Below are 21122 nucleotides of genomic sequence, written 5' to 3' on the forward strand. Positions count from 1 at the left end.
GTAACATTGAAAGGTGATTATAGCAATTTTATTTTATAGCATTTTCATGATAATGTTACAGCCATTTCCTGGAATGTAACAATATTACTGACATTTGAATTAGTCATTTATTACCAACTCACTGTGGAGAAATGAACTTCATGAATGGAACGCTTTACACAAAGGCTCCAAATGTTCCTGCATTTATTATTATATATCCGTCAAAGTTTGAAATTAATGTATCGTTTTTGAACTAGCTATTTAACAAATTGCATACATAAAATAGTAAATGTGGCATTACATGTAAGGGTTGAAATGTTATTATAGCAACAGGGTGGGCTTTGAATCACCCTGAAGGGTTACTTTTCGTCTCCTCGACACGGCTACTTGCTAAATAAATCAATATTTTGACACATCATTTAGTTTTATTCTGATTTATTTTAATTAAAATTAATCGTTTGGCTTCCATTATTAAAAACATCTGGAGCTGCAGCAATAACAACGTAACTTAAAATGACGGCAGCACGTGTTAAGGTTTTCTGGAGCTGTCAAAGTCTCTTCACATTTTCTTTTCCATTAACCAGTCTTTGAACACTGCCAGAGCCCATACTGTGGGTGCTTCTCAATGTCGAGTAAAGCTGCTCCAGAGCCACTATTTCAAGCATACTACGCCATCGAGTGCTGCCGAAGGAGTGTTCCATTGTCCAGCATACTTGGAATTCTACCGAGCCCGGCGTACTTCGTAGCGAGAAATTTCGAGGCTGCACATGTGTTGACTCAGCGGTCTTAAAATCCCCACGATGCTTTGCGCACGGACCAATTTCCCCAAATCTGTGGCGGAAAATGTAAGATGGGGCCTCTCATATGACGCACACTTGCTCGCCTGTTCCACTCTTCGTTTTCCGAATGCCAGGAAGGATTCTTGCCTCGCTTCTGAAGCAAGACGCTCGAAAGACATGTGCTACCAAGCAAGCGTACTCGACATTGAGAAACACCCCGTGTTCCTGTTAGTGTTTACTTCCTTTTAGTGTTTACTTCCTGTTTGTCTTCCGTCTGTCTTATTTCTTCATCTTTTAACTTCTCTCCTTCTCTTGTTTTCTTGTTCTCTATTCCTTTCTTTATTGGGGAGTGTTTAGCCATCATGAACCAACAGTTTTGTGCTCTCTATAAATAATACGTATTCCATATTGTTTTCTAATGTAAACTCATTTGATTGTTTTGGCAACATTTGACGTTAAATTGACCAGATTTCTTTCCTCGTATTGATTTGGCTGTAAATAGTCTTTGATCAGAGTGTCCTTAACTGCTGAATCTCCAGGTCATCCAATCAGAATCCAGTATTCAACTAAGCCATGATATATATTAAATGAAATGGGGAAAGTTCTGATGCTGCTGATTCACATCATGGAAGCTTGTTTGTGCGTGTTGAAAATATGATGTGCAGCTGTTGTGGGAAAGACGCAAAAGTGGGGACGTCAAATACATTTATACATGTTACAGCAGACAGTGGAGTGGAAAGGGCGTTAACAGTCTTCTTTGTCCCTGTCTCTTCTGCCCAGTTTGGATTATTTATGAGCAGGTGATGATTGCAGCGCTGGACTGCAGTCGGGATGACTTGGCTCTGGTGAGTTTTTACCGCTCCTTCCTCACAGCCATTCCCTGCTTAGCAGCACCCCCTCTGCCAAATGTGAAAATGTGATTTTTATTTGGCCAAATGGTATTAGTCTTTACTTTGGAAAAACAATTTGCTCAGTTGGAATCGGAGGGTGTAGCAAATGAGCGGAGAAGCATGCTTCAAGTGTTGGCCATGATCCCTTATGGAGTTAAACAGCTTTTTCCCCCCCTCAGGATTTATTTGCCATCATTGGGCTTAATTTGATGTTTCTGACTTATTCATAACTCTTAAAATCCACATAAAAAGACCAGATCATGATTATTGAAATGGTTCATCTCCAATCAGTATGAATGTAGCGACTCCCTTGGCAGAAAGAGTGACTCATTGCGCAGAGAAAAGGCAGAACTCTTTGGAGTCTTTGGAAATAGTTGTCTGTTGGCTATCCTTGAAGCCCCGCTGCCAGACAAAAAAAAAGTAAAGGAGCAGCTGATGGATAGCGTTTCCATATCAGGTCATACTTTCAACTCATCAAGGATAATGCTAAATGCAATTACAACCATTCCTCAGCTCTTTCACTGCGGTGCAAACCCTCTGTTTAAAGGAGAACATGGGAGCATCCTTATTCCCCTTTTTATTGTACCGAGCGTGGTTGCCTAAATGGTTAACATACTGTAGTAACAGCAGATTCCCGCATCTAATTGGCCTTTTTAACAGTGTGTTTTTAAGGGTGTTTGTTTAGCTGAAACATAGGCAACATTTTCAAGGCAGGTGGTTTGTATCTTTAGCGTGTGTGAGAGCGTAACATAAGATTAAGTAACAGCCAACTATAATTGGTATTTTTCTCTTTCCTTTGCCCACATCCTTGCAGACCTGTCTACAGGAACTGAGGAAGCAGTTTCCAGATAGCCACAGAGTGAAGCGATTATCGGGCATGAGGCTGGAAGCTTTGGAAAGGTAAGCACCGGGCACCAAACGCTCCGCAGGCGCTGCTATGTGTTGTATGTGTCTGGGAGGCTCGGGGGCGAGAAACTCTTCCTTAGTGTTGTACAATAGTCCGGGTGTGTGTAAGTACAGTATATGCGTGTGTATGAGGGGTAAGTTGTGTTTATGTTGGATCACCCAGCATTCCTTTTTGGAGCATAAAAGAATGGAGAAAGAACGGGTTCAGCGCTGGGTAGTGCTGTGGCCCTTTTAGCCTGAGTTAGGGATTCCCGTGAAGGAAGTGGTCGAATCCCAATGTTATTCTGGGGGTCCCTCAATTTTCTCTGCTTTCTATTTCTCCGTTGTTTCCTTATTGTGTTAACCTCATCTCTCTCTTCTTGCCTATTTTCATTCTTTCTTTTCCTGTCCTGTTTTGATCCCTTTACTGCGAGTGTGTGTGGGCCCTGTAAATATTGACATGTCACCACAAACTCCACTTCAACTCCCTCCAATGATTTATTTGTGAATCTACAGTTTATAAAAAAAAAAAAGAGTAAGCATGAGCAAATAGGATAAACAAGGGGTATTTTAGTCTGTACTGAGGCTGAAGTAAGGGTAATTCAATCTGTTTACTACCTCGCTCCTACGCGGATCGCCGCTGCTGGTTTATTGGTTATGTCGGAGTTTGTGTGATAATTGAGAACGATTGCTTCGGCACTGTCAGATTAAATAAACGGCACCTCGGGGTCTAATTGGCAGTAGACAGAGCTACACTCCAATGACACAGCTTCAAACAGCGCGTCCCTTCCCCTCCACACACACGGTTCCTAAAGAAATAAAGCAAATCAAAGAGGCTCGTGAGCGGTTGCCCGGTGCCATCTGAAATCTCCCAACGTGTGGCTGAGTAATAAAGTGAATGTGAGGGAAGCAGTGGCGCTGGAAGTGGGGCTTCTCCGCGTTAATGGGAACCAGAGTCGCTTCTGTCTGTTGCAGGCTGTGGGCGGGACACTTCTGATCACTGAGCCCTGCCTTTGGCTGCTAAAACGTTAGTGTTGCAGATTGTCCCGAGCAGAAGAAAAACCCCTTCCTAAAATCATCCTTCAGCGCCTGATTTGACATGACAAGTGAAGTGCACATACCTCCTTTTCCCAGATTTCTTTACCGTATGATTTGATATTTACAGCTCATAAATTTCCTCTTTAAACAGAATCATGTGGGCTCAATCCAGCAGTTTAAGGCGTGCCATATTGGGGGGGTGGTGTGTGTGTGTGTGTGTGTGTGTGTGTGTGTGTGTGTGTGTGTGTGTGTGTGTGTGTGTGTGTGTGTGTGTGTGTGTGTGTGTGTGTGTGTGTGTGTGTGTGTGTGTGTGTGTGTGTGTGTGTGTGTGTGTGTGTGTGTGTGTGTGTGTGTGTGTGTGTGTGTGTGTGTGTGTGTGTGTGTGTGTGTGTGTGTGTGTGTGTGTGTGTGTGTGTGTGTGTGTGTGTGTGTGTGTGTGTGTGTGTGTGTGTGTGTGGGGCCAAGAGACGGACAACTAAGTCGACAAGTCGGCTGCAGATCTGGACCCATGTAAAAGCAGCAATTTAATTTTGTTTAAAGGTGAATCAAACTGGATACAATCAAATGAAAATACAATCTTCAAAACGGTGCTTTGTTAGTATTGATTTCATGACTCATTGTGAAGTGATACACGCCTCTCTCAATTTCGGGCCGTGTGACCAGCAACCTAAACGTTAAATGAGTGTTTATGTTTTCCTTTAGATCACTGCTGATTTCTGCACAGCCTCACTGTAATCACAGGAACCTGCCATGTTGTATACAGAAACTTGATTACCTTGAACTGTCTTTGATTTCCCCCACCACCTAATTTTATCCGACTTCGGGACTGGGATTGGTTAAAAAAAAAAAAGTGTGTTCTCTCTCTCAAGATACGACGAGGCCAGCAAGCATTACGATGCCATTCTCCAAGACGACCCCACCAACACGGTAAGAAAAGCAGAGAAAGAAAGGGAAAAGTCCCGCAGCTTAGCAGTTCTCCTTTGCATCACTTTGTGGTCTCAGCTTTTTTGGAAGGCTTTAAATCTGCAGAGGCACTTTGGTGTTAGCAGTGTGAGTTTGCAAAGTTAAACTCCCCGTGGCCTCTCTGACCTCAACCACAGCGCTCATCAGCCTTTCGCCCGAAGGAGGGGGCTGGCTGGGTGTGGGTGTGTGTGAGTGTGGGTGTGTGGGGGTGATTCATGATCTTAGTCAGTGGCAGACATGTTTGGTGGAAGTAAAGCGTAAATAAGACGCCTTTGAAGATGGTGATTTACTGGACCGTCAGACCCCCACCCTGCGGCCTGTCCCACCTTCTCTATTGCCGGCTACTGGCTTCAGGTGCAAGGTCTGCTGTGTGGGGATGCCCCGGTGAGGACATTTCCCAACAGCTTACTAAAGTTGTGGCAACACCGATAGGACCGAATACACCTGACATTTTACAAGAAAATAGTTTTTGATGCTTAAACGTTGAATGGCCGTGTATCTTCTTGCCTCTGGGGTCAAGCTTTCACTGCAGATTTTTCAACATTGTCTTGTCTGCCTCCTTTATTATTTGCTTAAACATTTTTTTTTTGTAGGTTTGAATGTGGCATCATTTGTTATTGCTTGCATCTCTCAAGCCAGAGAGTAGGCGGGGCTTATCTCCATGTAGATACCAAGATGTTTCATCGGCCTGTTTCTTGCTACTCTGTGCTGCTGTACAGAGAAGACAATATCAGTTTATAAGTGTAGTTCTGTAATCTGGCTATGTATTGATCAGTGTCTCACAAATAAGAGTTTTTTTTTTCATTTTAGGAACAGGTTTCAAAATAAAATTCCATAATCTTATACACATTTTTTTCTCTGTTATCATGCTATTATTTGCCACACGCCGGCTATTCACTGCTGCTTACTACCGAATATCCGGAGCCCGAAAAATGATATTCGGGACAGCCCTACTGCAGAAACAGACTCTTATTCTTCGGATGCCATGTGAAGATTATTCACACATTGCTGTGGGATGTTTGCAAGTGATATTGGATATTGGCAGCCTTTTAGCGTCTGATTTCATTGGCTCAACTGGGACCTTAGTTATACTTTAATTTTAAGAGTCGTTGGGTCACAGGTACGGCTGCACGATATTGAAAGAAAATGACATTGCGATATTTTTTTCCCCTGCGATATATATTGCGTTTTTTTTAAACTATATTTAACCGGATGAAGGATTTTAGTCACGGACGTCTGGATCTTAACATCATACCTTAAGTCATGATCTAACATGTCATGATAATGCATGTTGCTTACCCTCAAATAAGGGGATTCATCTGTGAATGAAGAAGAGAAGAACCTTTTTGTATCCAAAATAGTTCCAGATGGCAGATGTTGCTTTTCTTTTTGGAAGTAAATCTTAATTCTCGCCGGTATTGTCCTCCTGTGCTCCGCTCATTTTTTACCGGTGTTTTGATGGTCTGCAAACTAGCGGGGCGGGGCCTGCTGTGATCTGATCAAGAATGATTGTGATTGGTGGCTTGCTGTGCATGCAGAGCCTGCATGTCACTCACTCAAGTACCCCAGACATGAGAGCCGCGCAAGTTTTCCTTTTGTAGCAAGCAGCAAAATAACGTGTTTGAGTTAATGTACCTACTTAATATCGCACGTTCTAAAAAAAGAAAAATGAAATTTCTTTTTTAAAATTATTATAAAAAATTAATAAAATCGCACGTCCCTGCGATATGAATGTCGCGCATGCCCATATCGCGGTTATCGCCATGACACGATGTATCGTTCACCCCTAGTCACAGGATACACTTATTTTTAAAAGTCAATCCACAGGCTGAATTTCACACCAAAAGTTGGCATATGTTTTCTAAAATATATCAGCTCTGAAGGACAGAAGTACAATTAGAACTTGATAGCATCCAGTAAATAGGCTCAATAAAAAATGTATTAAGCTGGACTAGCTCAGTGGTAGGGCTGGCTGCCCGCCCATGTGTAGAGGCTCAGTCCCTACAGCCAAGTATGCACGTTCAACTTGGACCTGCAGAATGTATAGGCATGCCATCTCCCTCTTTCAACGTGATATCTCTCAATAAAGGCAATATTACCCAAAAAATATCTTTAAAAGAAGAAGATTCAATTGCCTAAAACAAATGCCACAGATCAATAAGTCGGAGTCTATTGTCCAAATGTATGCTGGAGTTTTGATCCACGGTAGCTCTGACAAGAAAATAACACTGGGACTGTTTCAGTGAATACTAATGAAAATGTTTTGTCCAAGTCACGCTCTTTAACACAAGTTTGAGTTTAAATCTGCAGATTCCTTGTAACAAAGGAAAGTCATGTTAAGAGTTATGTTCCATCAAAGTTATATCAGCAACAAATTGCTTTGCACTTTGCCAGTGTTTGGACAATGGGAGTTGTAGTTTCAATGAATCCCAGGGCACCTCCCCAAACATGGCACAGATCCTGTGGGGATCCCAGGGACATCCTCGGAAAGGGACTGGTCCGTTTCCTGGTCTCTGCATGCTGAATTCTGCCACCCTAGCGAGGCCAGGCTGTCACTCAAACCCGGGGCCGGGAATGGAACAAACCGACAAATAGGTCTTCTGTCCCTGGGATGTTAACCTTAAACCTTTTTCCCACATTCCTCGTCATGAATGACTTGGGTGTAGTACCCTAGGGTGGAGCGTTTGTTATGATGGCATAGTTTAGGGTCACCTTTCTCAGATGTTATCTCTTCCCTTTATGTTCTCCAACATGCTCTTAAAAGCCGGGCAGGGCCTGAGAAATGGCGGAAAATTGGCCACCACAAGGAAGACTTGCGAAGCAACCCAGCATGCGAGGCAGAGATTGGAAACTGAGCTGTTGTAATTACAGGCTGTGGAATAGATGTGGTACCCATTAACCAAAATGGTTGAATCAACAAAAATTGCTCACGTTTTTTTTTGCCAGGGAATGGTCCAAAAAATGTTTCAAACTCTTAGCCCTTCCATTGCCTGCTATGTTCCAATACCTAAAGCAATGATCTGGCAAAATTATTGTCTGCGTGCGTAAATGCATTTTTCTCTGCCTTTTCTATTTCTAATTGTGATCAAAAAATAGTTTAAGCCCACACAATTTGCATACAAGCATTCAAAAATGTTCCCATAATTTTTGGTGTTTGCATTCAATTTCAATTCCATTTTACCCTAATTGTTTAATGTGGACAAGCTAGTATTTCTTAAATAAGCCACTGAGGTCACATAGAGGGCCCTTGAGGTTGACCCGCAATAATAAGCAATTACAGATTCATTGAAGGACGAGATTGTATTTGTTTAGGTCAGGTCATAAGAAATATAAAGCCCCAATTACATTTTCTTTGACCACATGAATGTGAAATGTAATCACAAAACGAATTGAGTTTGACATAAAGATAATAAAATTACATGTTTTGCGAGTGATTATAATTGAAAATACACGCCTCCATGTGCAGATGTAAAAAAAACCCATAAAAAAATATTTTTAGGGAGCTGTCTTTCACTCTCTTACCTCTCATTTTTTTCTTCCATTAAATTGCTAGTATATACAGTGCGAGGTGTGCCACCCTTGCTGTGATGTTTCTTATTATAAAGGGAGGTCGTAGTAAGAGCCAGGGGTGATGTAAATAATCCAGTCCTCACTCCCGAAGTCTCCTCGGAGCGCTAATTAAAAAAGAATCACGATAACAGAGGGTTCAGACCCACTGCCAGGTTTTTCTGGATCATTAGTTAGAGAAAGGAGGAGAGAGAGGAGTGGTTTGGAATTGCTTCTCGTTTAATAAAGTGCCGTGTGACTCTCCGGGCTACCAACTTCCATATGTTCCTTTGAGCCCCAAGTGGTGCTTTATCTGGGAAGGAAAGGGGGAAAAAAAGCTGGGAGAAGAAAGAGGTGGGCGTGGTGACAAGTGCAAAAATCCACTTTCAACATCGCTGTAAAAAAAATCTGCTACCCTTTTTCGGTATTGAATGAGGATAAATCGGCATGCTTGTAATTTAGTCTGAAGTCAGTATAACTTCCTGAATTCCACATAAAAACAATTTCCAGTGAAAGGGACTGAATGTAAAAAGGTGTGTTTTATAGTTTGAAGACATTAAAAAGAAACTAAAGGTTGACGTGTTGCTTCATATTTTCCCCCCAAATATGCCTTTAGAACTTCCTGATATTAAAAAGACACAAGGTTTTGAAACATCAGAAACAGGTTTATCACCAAGTAGGTTTACACATACAAGGAATTTGCTTGGTGTATGGTGCATAACTAAGACACACATAGAGAAATTGTAAAATAATGAACTATCTATAACTATATACAATTTAATATAGAGTACTTACAAGAAATATAACATACACAAACAAGTAAAATACTCCAAAAAAATCCATCCCATTGATGGATAAGTGGATTTGTTCTGATGGCAGTGTCAGGCCCAAATGTACAGCCCCCTTAGACATGACTCATACACAGCCCTCAATGGCTTTGGTTAGGAGCGCAGGAGAGGAAGCCCTACTCAATCAAGTGCCAGCCCATAAATAAAATAGGCTGTGGCAGGGCAGTGCGCTTCTAATGGAGCAGCAGCCTCCTGTTAAGGTTTTCACTTGCTACCAAAAAGAACTCTGAGAGGGAAAAGGAAAGGGGGCATTTGGAAAAGTCGCTGCCGCAGGAGTAATACTTTCTAATTCAGATTGATGAGAATCTAATCCACCTTATAAGGTCATTCCAACATCAGAACCAAGCGGAAAGCAATTTTCAGCTGATGTCAGTTGGGATGGTGCAGCGCTCGATGCGTGCCGTGCCGGCAAGGAAGACAGCCGTTGGGGTTTGGTGGAGTGTGCCATTTTCCCCACTTGGTTATGGGATGACTCACCACTTTATCTCAGCCACGGAGTTCATTCCAACTCCCAAACATGGACTTATAATGCATATGTCCGTCTTCTGTTGGACCTGGCCACTAACTGTCTATCCATATGTCTTCAGAATCAGAATTAGAACCTATTTCTGGGCCTGCAGTGGGTAAATTACTGCCGTTACAGCAGCATGAGATCAGTGCAGATGAAAGACAAGAGTAAGAAGAGTAGACATTTTAAATGAAGAGGCACATTGATAAAATACATCAAGAGTACACTGTGGTAAAAAAATCAGAAGCATTATTTGAAAAAAGGAAGTAAACTTATAAAAGTACTGAAGGAGCTGCTAACAAATGTGTAAATAAGTTATAACATTCTTTGTAAAAAAGTGAAATCCCCCCTCCCCTGTTGGGCTTATCCTAATTTACATTTACCCAGCACAGAAATGAATACACTTGAATTATGCTGTTGTGCACATTTAATTCTTATCAATATCGCAATAGGGAGCGCAATATCCATAACGCACTTAGCGCAAGATTTGGTAAAAGGAAAAAGTATTGAGCTGTCCCGGCTTACAACGGTATTCTATAGACTGAATGGAAAAAATCATCATTTTGGAAAGATTTTCTAAAAAAATCACATCAATGCTTATTTTTTTATCTTTTTTTCATTGATATTTCGAAACATTTCCAAAAAATTATAATTTGCAAATAATATCGCAATATCAGTCAATATAATGGCTTTCATCTATTTTTCGTGCAGCCCTAGTGTCGGAAGTGTCCGTGCCTTTTGTCCTTTTCTGTTCATGGCTGTTGTAACGCACACAAGTGCCGATTCATCCTTAGAGAAGTGACTCAGTCCCACAGTGCAACCTGGAAAAAGGATTGTGTTGCGCTGAAAAGACACTAATGTACACACTTAAAACTCACAAATCTTACACCCTCTCATCCCCCCCCCCCCCCCCCCCCCCCCCCCAATCCCATCCCCCCCCTCTACACTTTAGACAAACACTCCAGCTCCTAATCCTGTTTACTCTCTCTGCTCTACAGGCAGCGAGGAAGCGAAAGATCTCCATACTGAAGGCCCAGGGGAAGAGCGCCGAAGCCATCCGGGAGCTCAACGAGTATCTGGAGCAGTGAGTGTTTCTCCAAGAGAGGGGGAGAGGGTCAGGGCCCCCCTCCTCCCCTGGCTTTTATTTTAATTAAAAAGCGAGTTTGCTTTCAATTGAGCTGGCACAACTTGTGCTCCAAATGCCAGCAAATGTTTTTTCATGTCTCAATAGTTGGATGTCTGTCATTTTTATAGTTTTATACTCACTTTTACTTTACTGTGTTACGAATGAATTCCCTTTTTTAAAAGAGATTTTATTTTTGCGTTTACAGGTTTGTTGCGGACCAAGAGGCATGGCATGAGTTGTCGGAACTCTACATCAACGAACACGAGTAAATATATTTTTTTATGCACCGTTAAGTAATCAGTTTGGCTAAACCACACGATGATGTACTTAATTATGGCATAACACACAACAGTGACCATTTTAAATGCATCCCTTAAAGTTATTCATCAACAAAAGGAAAGTGTGTTACAAGTTACATTAAAGTTTTAACTCGTTTTTTGGAAAAGGTGGAGTCACCTTTTCATATTAATACATTCATTGAGGAATCACAATCGGAAACCGGTTTATTGCCAAGTAGTTTTTCACGAATAAATGATAAATGAAAAAATACAAGAAACGGAAATGCAAGTGTTTCTATTGACTAGCACAACACATTGAACGTGATATGCTAAGGGTCGGGACACTTCCGACACATCTTTAAGCAGTTTACATCAGTTAAAACTAAATGGCGTGGCATGTTCTTGTTGAACATTATCGAAACAACCAATATAAATGTGCCAAATTATTCAAAATGAACGTGATCAGCAACAATCAACATAGCAAAATGTTTACATTTTACCTTTTTTTTTTTATCTGCTGCACGTTCAGTTGTTATTTTAGCGAGAACAATTCCTATAATGGCAGATGTTAATCATTTTCAAAAGTGCCTGTTTCCAGTAAGGCGAACATATGTTGGAGATATATCTTAGTCAGTTTAAACTGGGCTTCACATCACACTGATGGCTTGATCTCCAGGGGGCCGTTGCTCGGCCACAATGGAAGGCGGCGAGATGCCTAACTCAGCCAGGGGTCTGAATGGAGCCCTGTCCATGTTTGTCACATAAGAGTACTTTAATAGGATTTCACTCCTAAGCCCCTCTCTCCTACATATGAGAGCAAAAAGACTCTACGGCCTCCTGCTGATATCTCAGTTGCCAAGGAGAATTGCCAGAGCAATGTAGGACATTTTTATTTTATTTTGTTTGTGTCACCTTATATCCCTCCTTAATTGTCTGGAGGCTCAGAAGTTAGTGAAGCAGTGTTTTTTCTAGTGTGTGTGGGCACGCTGATTCTGCGGTTGCTCCGGCACGAAGGCAGCGGCAGCAGGAATGCGTAGCGCGTTAAGAAGGCTACTTATTGGATATTTGGCGCTTTTGTCCGGGAAGGCTTTATTGCTGTAGTAGCCAGAGGAAATCCAGGGGTGAGCGGATTATCTCCCGGCTTATCCCAACACTTCTAATATCACACCATTCACTCCCACAGCCCCCTTATCTACAGGCGTGTCAATTTCTTTTCTTTCTTTTCTTTATTTTGGGTTACAAACTCCCCGTTTCCCCTCCTCCTCCTCTTCCGGATAGCCCCGGCATTATCGCCAACTCTTTTCCAGAGACAGGGAGCACTTGCTGTGAAATTCCCAGGAGAAGGTGGTGGCACTTTTCTGCCCCCCCCCCATCCCCCCTCTCCCCCCAAAGCCAGAGAAAACATGGAGAAGCGAGGAAAATAAATAAACTCACTGCACAACACCCCAGGAGCTAAAAATAAACAAAGCAGTGTGTCTGCACCGCAATTGTTTGGGGTTGCAATAGTCACCAGTGTTGGCGCATTAAAACGTAATTAATAGTTTATAGTAATATTTTGTCTGTTTGCAAGCGTTGTGCGAAGCCACCGTCATAAATTGCTGTCGGGTCTCATTATGACACAGCCTTACTAAATTAGGTCATCCAGAATTACAGGATAAATAGTAATACCCTATTCAAAAAATGCTTTGCGCAGTCTGAATTAGGGCTGCTCGATTAAGGAAAAAATCATAATCGCGATTATTTTGGTCAATAATTGATATCACAATTATTAAATACGATTATTCATTGACTTTGAAAACATCCATTTATTTAACTTTAAAACAAATACAAATAATAATTTGAACAGTATCTTTTTAACTGTTGATGACCCTGAACGTATAATTTAACTGAAAAATCAATATAAAAATAAATGATATATGTACAGTACATCTACATTTAAATAAATAATATCAAAAATAATACATAACAATAAACAAGAGCAACAAATATTTTGGAGCGCACTTCCACAAGCTACTAAACATATATAAATATGATAAATAAATTAGACTAAAAATAAATTAGATCAAATATGTTGTAGTGCACTGTCACAACCTAGCAAAGCTAAATAATCGTTTTTTTCGATTATGTTGTTTTCGTAATTGCGGCAGGCCAAAATCGTAATTGCGATTTTAAAATACGAGTAATTGCACAGCCCTAGTCTGAATCCATTTCTGTCTCATACGAAGTCAGACTGTGATATTGCAGCGGGGGGGGGGAAGCCACTGCTGATGGTTTTCGCTAACCTCCAAAAGAAACAAATATAATTCTTACAGCCTCGCACATGATGGTGGCTACAACCTTTACTCGAGCACTGTGGTGAAGAGCGGGCTTTGGAGCTGTCGTAGAGAGCAGCCTGGGGATGGTGGGGGTTTAGACGGCTTTAGAGGAAGAGGTAAGGGTTTGGCTCTGGGACAGGATTCTAGTTGATGGCTGATGGAGCAGGATTCTCTTGCAGGCCACGGCCACTGCATGAGCACATCTGAAAGTCTTTATGGAGAGGAAGTGGTAATTGTAAGCAGCCCCCCAACCTTCCAAGCCCTCTGATCTCCCCCTCCCTCTACTAGACCCCTTCCCCCTGTTTATTTCTTTCTTTCTTTCTCTGTCCCCACCTTCCTACGCTCCTAATCTTTCAGCTTGTTACTATGGCAAACTTTAAATAGACTGATAGGGTCTTTATGTTGTGGCAGGCAATACTCGGATCATTAGTTTCCCCTCTTTCGCATCTTAGCATTTGCGTTGTTTGTTTAGATCCTTTCCTGTCTATTATCCTACCAGCAATCAACCGCTCCAGAGTTCACTAGCAAGCGGCCCGAGACCACCTCTTTGAGGCGGACCAGAGTCTGGTGGTTTAGTTCAGAGGAGGTATCAGATTGCGTTCACACCAACCCAATTTAACTGCAGCAAGGGGTTAAACGCTCCAGGGTTCGATTCAACCGTACTAAACAAGGCTTGTGTGAAGGCGACCTAAGTCTCATAGCCGCTCCGCTAACCGATTTACCGGCTAGGATCATAAACAAACTTCTTCAGAGACTGGGCGCTTCTTGCTCTCTGCACGTGCCACACCAAACTGAACTGCTCAGTTGGCTTTTGTCTCCCTTGTAGTGGAGATCAGCTCCAGGTGTGTGGCTCTCCACCTGCTCCCAACACTGCCAATTGGTAGAGGGTGGAGCCACCTGGCAAGAATGGAGAGGCCTCTGACTACCCTGCCTCTCCACCCCTTACAAGGCCCTATTATCCTCAGTTTAGGTCTTATATTATTATTTTGTTCCTCTGCTGTGACATGTTTACATGATTTAATGTTAAAAAGTGCTTTTCTCCCTCATACTGCCTGTGCTGCAGCACCTCTTTCACCCTCTGTGAAATAATTAAGATGTTCTTGAAGTGGGGTTGTACAAGGGTCTTCTCAATAGTTAGTCTATATTATACAGTGGATGGCCCAAGTTTAGAGAGACACAGGGCTACCAGCATGGAAGCAAAGCGCTGTACTTCTATCGAGTAGCAACAAAACATATTTTAGCCACCTAAACAAAATTACCACAAATCAATATCAGAGAAAATATTCTAACATCAGCTTACACTTTTGTATAGGTGACTTCAATATTTTTTGCTACTGCCAAATATCCAGGTATTCCCATCTGTTCTTCCAAGCTGGGGACGTGCTGATGATCCGCTTTAGGTCATGCAGTTTAAAAAAATCCAAATTATACCTTTTTAATTTCCAGGATCTGCTGATAGACAGCCAGAGAAGTGTGTTGGTAGGTCTGCTAATGTGTCGGCTGGCTTCTGTTTTGTTTGGCGTACAGACGTTTTATGGCTTTGTGTTCAGTGATATACAGTATCTGAGCGCATCTTGGCCTGGGCCTGTGAGGGGGAAATGGTGTATTAGAAGTGGAGTGGCAGAAGATTAGTGTGAGGTCAACAGCTCAGCAGTCTGCTGCTGAGAAGTGATCTCATCTGAGTATAGGCACAGTATGCCAGCTCTTACTGTAGTGCTGACCTCAGGAAGGTAGTTAACTACACATTATAGCTGAAAAAACACACACAGACGCACCAGATTGAGCCTCAGTGTCCCCAAAGGGGGAGAAATCACCACAGCAGATAGGCTTTTACCTTTTCCAGCTGTCTGGACTGAGTAACCTTTACGGTAAGCTCGTAAATAAACATAACGGCACGTTTATCTCCACAACATAGGCTTCAAACCGACCCGTACCACACATAGTTTTAAAACTAAGATTTATACCTGTGAATTTATTGGGCATGGATGTTGTGCTTCACAGTTGAGCAAGCTAAAGGATGACATATGCACAGCTGTATCAATCAGCTTACTGTTTTCCTTGTCGTGTCCGCAGCTATGGAAAAGCCGCGTTTTGCCTGGAGGAGCTGATGATGACCAATCCTCACAATCACTTGTACTGTGAGCAGTACGCTGAGGTAGGTACAGCCGCCTGGATGTCCATCATCAAGCATGGGGGGCAAACTGGAATAAATGTTAACCTTCTGTCAATGGCGCCTCTCTGTAAAAACGGAGAGACGCGCACTTAACGTCACTGGGAATAAAGGCTCCTGAAAGGATGTGTGTTTACACTACACAGGGTCGTTATGAATTGCTTATTCAGATGTCATGCTGTCATTCCTCGAGCTGCCCCTTTGCACAGCTTATTGGCCGTGTTTAATGCCTCGTCCTCCGTCTCCTCACACAGGTGAAATACACTCAGGGGGGGCTGGAAAACCTGGAGCTGTCCAGAAAGTATTTCGCCCAGGCGCTGAGGCTGAACAACCGAAACATGAGGGCATTGTTTGGTCTGTACATGGTGAGTACTGCTTTGCATGAAGAGAAAGTAGGAGAGAAAGGGAGAAGAAAAAAAACAGTGGAGAGTTTTTTTGTAACTCTGTGGTTTGTCAAGGTTGAGGCTGGCCACTGAGTGTGTCAAGCACCACTGTACTCACTGTGTGTGTAAGTGTGTTTTTGGGGGGAGTGAAAGGGGGCTCTCAGACAGGTCACTGCTGACTCAGACGGTGAACTCCAGCATCGGAAAAGTCTGCCCCTCTGGAGCCCTTTATTTTAGTAATAATACCCCTTCGGTGAGACTTTTTTTTTTTACGTGTATGACTTAAATAAATAAAGAACTCACAGAGTTATAAAAGAAAAGAGCAGAACAACCGCTGCAAGCATTTTGTCACAGGCAAATTACCCGACCAGGTGCCAGTACCATTGTAGTTACGCCCCTTTTCATCTACATATTTGTTTAAACAGGATGTTGTCTGCTAGTGCCAATGCATCATACGTAATTGAGACTTGACATAAAAACATAAACAAAGCGGCACAGGGAATAAAAGGTGGAAAGGGGGAAGCAGGTCGAACACACAGAGCTCCAGTGTTTTCCTCAAAACGGCACTGGGATTCTTCAAATAGTCCAAACACCTCGCGAAAGCCCAAAACCGCTACGAAGATGCAGGGTCAAAATGGAGACTTCTGTTAACTCTCACGCTCGTCTGGACACAAAGCAGGTCCCTGTACGGCTTCCTGACAAGTCATCAACTGACACTTGGGTCTTTTAATGGAGACTACAGCTGGGAGTTTTTCCTTTTTTCTTATCAGTCACTGTGCAGATTGTCAACGGGCCTCGGTGGTCCAGATCTTGACAGGTGCAAGAAGTTTAGCGAAAGGACAGGAAACTTTCACCAACTGAGTCATTTCAGACCTGGTAGCACTGACCACACTCGGGTTGTGGGTGAGTTACTCACAACATTAGTGTGGGGATTCCCCTCCATAACAGGATAGCCTGTCTAGGATGACATGATCTAAATTAGGGTTGGTAAGAAAAAACTGATGCTTACTAAAAAAAATACAGAAACCAAACCGTCTACAGAAGCCCAGGTCTAGGTTGATTGGTTTGTAGTTAAAGTTTCAGCAGAGGGCTTTGAAGTGCATGCAGGGTAAGCCCTCTGGGGTTTGCTGTGTGGAGATGATGGAAGGAACATGGGAAAGACATGGGATTTGTGGTTCGGAGGGGAGCTGTCGAGGCAGGCAAAGACCGTGATTCACACAGCGCTCCTCTCGCTGCGCGCCACTTTTTTTCCCTTCAACATCAAGATCCTTTTATCGCGATGAATCGATGGTGTTGGAGAAATTAGGCCCCTGTTAAGTGACAATTTACGTACGAAGCATTAAAACACTCACTTTTTCCCCTCCCCATAAAGGATTTCTCCCGTGTCATCAGGCCAAGGTCTGTTTTCTCTCTCTTCGTTTCTTCTGCCACAATGACTCGTGGAGTGGTGGATGGTAAACGTGGTTGACCATTCATCTCAATTACGCTTTTTATTGCTGTTTCACCAAGTTTTGATATAAGAAACACCCCCTTTTCCTTCTTTTTGCTTCTTCTTCATGTGTTTTTTTCTTCTGTTTTTTCCTCTAGTCTGCAAGTCACATCGCTGCTAGTCCAAAAGTTAGTGCCAAGGTGAAGAAGGACAATATGAAGTACGCCGCCTGGGCTGCCACTCAAATAAACAGGGCCTATAAGGTGAGTCATGTCACAATTGTCCCTGCCTTTATAATCTAGCTTCACTATTATGTTATTCTTGCCACTATCGTCATAGCCTCCATTAGTAGTGTCTCGCTCATCTACTTTAAAACTTGTCACATTTTGCTATTGGAAACATTGGCATTTTGACTGCCAGGGCTGAGATCGAACAGCACAACCAATGAACGGGTTAGGTTTGGGCCAATTGCCCCCCTGAGCCACATTCGCCAAAGCTGGACTTCTAACCCCAAATCATATTTCTTAGGATATTTGTTTTGTTTTAGCTTTCATATGCTATTCACACACAATATCCAGAAATCCTCTCATTTGCATAGCATATAAATATCCATCAGCACCACCAAATGACCCCTGAACGCACAGCAGCCCCGGAGAAGGCCTTTTTTCGACGTGCAGTGTTTTGTAATAACAACCCCAGTGTCTTTCCCCATGTCTGGGTACATTTACTGTTAATGTGTTGATTTAAGGCCACAGCGTCTGCTAAGACTTTATTCCACACCCCGGCCTCACAGATGAGCCACAGGCTGACTCTCCCAGGACCACAATCGCACTAAACTGTAGCAGAAAGTTGTATAGTTCAGCGGTTCTCAATGCGAAGTTCAGTGACCCTCAAGAGCCATTAAGCTGAAACTTGGAAGTCCCCGGCATATTCACGAGCCTAATTGTAGATTTGAGTGCTATTTCTCCAGTTGCAGCATGTGTTAACTAGATATACAGTTATCATTAAGACCATTTAGTTTCCATTTTCGTTCAGACCAGAGGAAAGAAAACATCTAAAAAACACATTTAGGTGTTTTTTTTATTACAAAATCTGTCTATTTGCGTCTTAAAGAGGCCATTTTATGCTCACTCTTCATTCTTCCAAATGTATTAAATGTAATGTCCATCCCTATTTCTAAGTGTATTCATTCATGAATACACTTAGAAATAGGGATGGACATTTAATACATTTGGTATCAATATTGCACTACAGACGAGCACAATATCCAAATCGCACTAAGCACAACTACTATTTTTAGTTAAAGGGGCCTTATTATGCTTTCCCCCCCCCAAGTTCATTTTTGTATTTTGTGCCTCTCCTGTGACATGTTTACATGCGTTATCGTTCAAAAAATGCTAATTTGTTCTCACTACCTTGCCAATAGAAGTGAGGGTGTGAATCTTAGCCTTTACAGACCATTTACAAAAAACGATATGACACACTGCAGGGAAGGGAAAAGCACAATAGGGCCCCTTTAACATTTCTCCAAATTTGACAAAAGTGAGCATACAAACAATAATTGTCAGTCACAATGTGGGGAAGTTTCATGGTGATATCCATCAGATTACTTTTAACTTATTCATTTGTAGAGTAAATCAATTCATCTGGGATGATATTTGAATTACTGTCCCTAAAATAAAATCTTAATGGCCAAATAAATCCATTTGTGCTAGAAAAATGTTCTGTAAAAATGATAGCATTGATCTATTACTACACCGAGAGTAAAGAAGTTGTCCAAAAATGGGAGATAAATGATGGAACTCTGTGTGTGCTGACATTAGTATTCGCACATGTACGCAATGCAAAGGCAAGGGGAAAAAGTGAGGAGCCGCTCACATGGTATCACTAAAATGGTTTATGCTGTTGTCATAGCAACCCAAAAGCATATTTAAAAAAAAAAAAAAAAAAATCATCACTTGGGCCATATGTGTTGCTTATTCGGGCACGACAGTTAAACATGTAATAAGCGGTTCCCCGCTCAGCATGTGTGGCTCCTCTTGAGCGAGAGGGGCTCCCCGCTGAGCCTCTAAGTCCTCGTCTCACCACACGAAGGGACGCGTTTCACATGTCAAGCACTCAGACAAATATGAGGGCTCAATCGGAAAAAAGTGTGCATGTGTCACGGTGAGCGGCTGCTGGAGAAGTTTCATGGGAGAACTACGAGCTTTTACTCGTTCCTGTAGGCTTGATTTAACATGTAATAACTGCCGAGGGGTTTTAAATCAGGTTAACACTTCATACGATATGGATCTCCTTGATAGATTGAAAAACACATAGGCGCTTTGGTCAACAATAATAGTCCATCAAATGCCTCGATTGATGTGGAGTTCTCACACTTTGATCCATACACTCGCTGACCTCACCTCGCTGTCTCAGAATGTCTTTCATCCCAGCAGGGAACAAGATAAAAATCTCAAACTGCTAAATTTTCGAGCATAAATCTGTGGCTCAAAGGAAGCAGAGAAACAAAGTGTGAAGAAAGAAAATCATACTCAAATGGAACTCAGCCGCGTCCACATATCTGAAGTGTAACATAATCCATGGCACTGACACTGTCCTTCAATTAAACTTCTGTTCTGGCCACATGTTGCACTTATTAGTCTAAAATGTCTGATTCTAACTGCTTATGAATCCATTACCGGCAGTTGACAGGCTTTATATAAGTACATCAAAAAAGCTTGGAAACGGACACATTGTAACATTACTCAATGGGACTCCATCTTAAACTTGTTACAGGGTTTTGACAGTAGCATGAGCAGTAGTGGAGCACATGTGTTCCTTGCTAGATATTTGTCTTTATTGCCAGAGAGGGGTGGCAGAAGATTTTCCCACAGACAGGAATCACAAGTCTGTCTTCAGTTCAGCAGATTCTTCGTGCTTATAGCTTTATGGGCATACATTTCAGCTGTCGATAAACACGTACAGACAATATTATGTATGAAAAATAATATATTTTTGACCAAAAAGTATTTCAGAGTCATTGAGTTGAGTTATTCATCCTTTACACCTCTAAATGGATTTACAATACTCATTTAGTTTAAACCATGAAGCTGATATGTAGGCATTTCTCAATCATGAAGTTATCGATTTATCCCACGATGTATGGACATGACAGGAAGCATTTTGGTTGATCTTGATGTTGTCATTCTGTTAACATGTGCGTTTGTTTGGATGAGAATGTGATCAACATAAGAAAAGATAAACCTTTAAGGTTCTCCGTAGGGAAATGTAGGTTTTATAGCAGCAAAAATAGGGACAATATATTGTTGTGTACGTCATGCTGGCAAGACGTTTCAGTGGAGTTATGAGGACAGACTGAAATAATTCAGCTCCACTCAGGGATCAGTGGACAAAGTTTTTAAAAGTTCTGACTGAGTGTGGTTTTCCCCCACCCCCTCTGTGATGATAATGAGACACCTCAGTCAGTCACACCTTTGTCCTCCAGGGAGTGTGAGCTTCTGCCCTCCTCTAGAACCTCATTTTATGGAAGAAGACAAATCCAATGATTGAAACTGTCCCTCTATCTTGTCTGGTAGTGCTCTAAAAAATGCCCCAAAGTTAAGCTAATTTCTGTTGAGTGAAATTGACTGAATTGATTGTTTAACTAGAACATTTGACAAATCCAATGCTGTAAGAATCCTGTAGTAGTTGCCAGGTAATGATTATGTCGTGCCCCGAGTGTGTATGTACAGTATGTGTATGCAAGTCTAGCACTTGCAGACGTTTTTCTTTTTTAGTTCCCTGTGCGAGACAAGTTGAATGAAGAGGTGTAAGGTTGCCTCACCACCTCCCGACTTCTGAGATCTTTTTTAAAAGGAGCGGCACGCGGTGTGAGGCCTCTGTTACACAGCTGCAGGCCACTGGGTGCTTGTGCGCGCTGATTAATGGCCCTTTTTTTTTTTTTTTTTTAAACGTCGCTCGTGTCATTCGTCCTCTTTTATTA

The 21122-nt window shown here is 42.1% G+C and overlaps 1 protein-coding gene across 1 annotated transcript in view; it reads left to right on the top strand.

Annotated features, from left to right (window-relative positions):
• emc2 (ER membrane protein complex subunit 2) overlaps positions 1–21122 on the top strand; it is a 28734-nt gene that overhangs the window by 4443 nt on the left and 3169 nt on the right. The window contains exons 3-10 of the mRNA XM_079691378.1: positions 1539–1603; positions 2463–2548; positions 4441–4498; positions 10435–10520; positions 10768–10827; positions 15229–15310; positions 15580–15690; positions 17296–17400. Of these exons, the coding sequence (XP_079547504.1) occupies positions 1539–1603; positions 2463–2548; positions 4441–4498; positions 10435–10520; positions 10768–10827; positions 15229–15310; positions 15580–15690; positions 17296–17400 (653 nt within the window). The remainder of the gene's footprint in view (positions 1–1538; positions 1604–2462; positions 2549–4440; positions 4499–10434; positions 10521–10767; positions 10828–15228; positions 15311–15579; positions 15691–17295; positions 17401–21122) is intronic.

The sequence above is a fragment of the Notothenia rossii genome, assembly GCF_949606895.1.
Source record: "Notothenia rossii genome assembly, chromosome: 7".
NCBI lineage: Eukaryota > Metazoa > Chordata > Actinopteri > Perciformes > Nototheniidae > Notothenia > Notothenia rossii.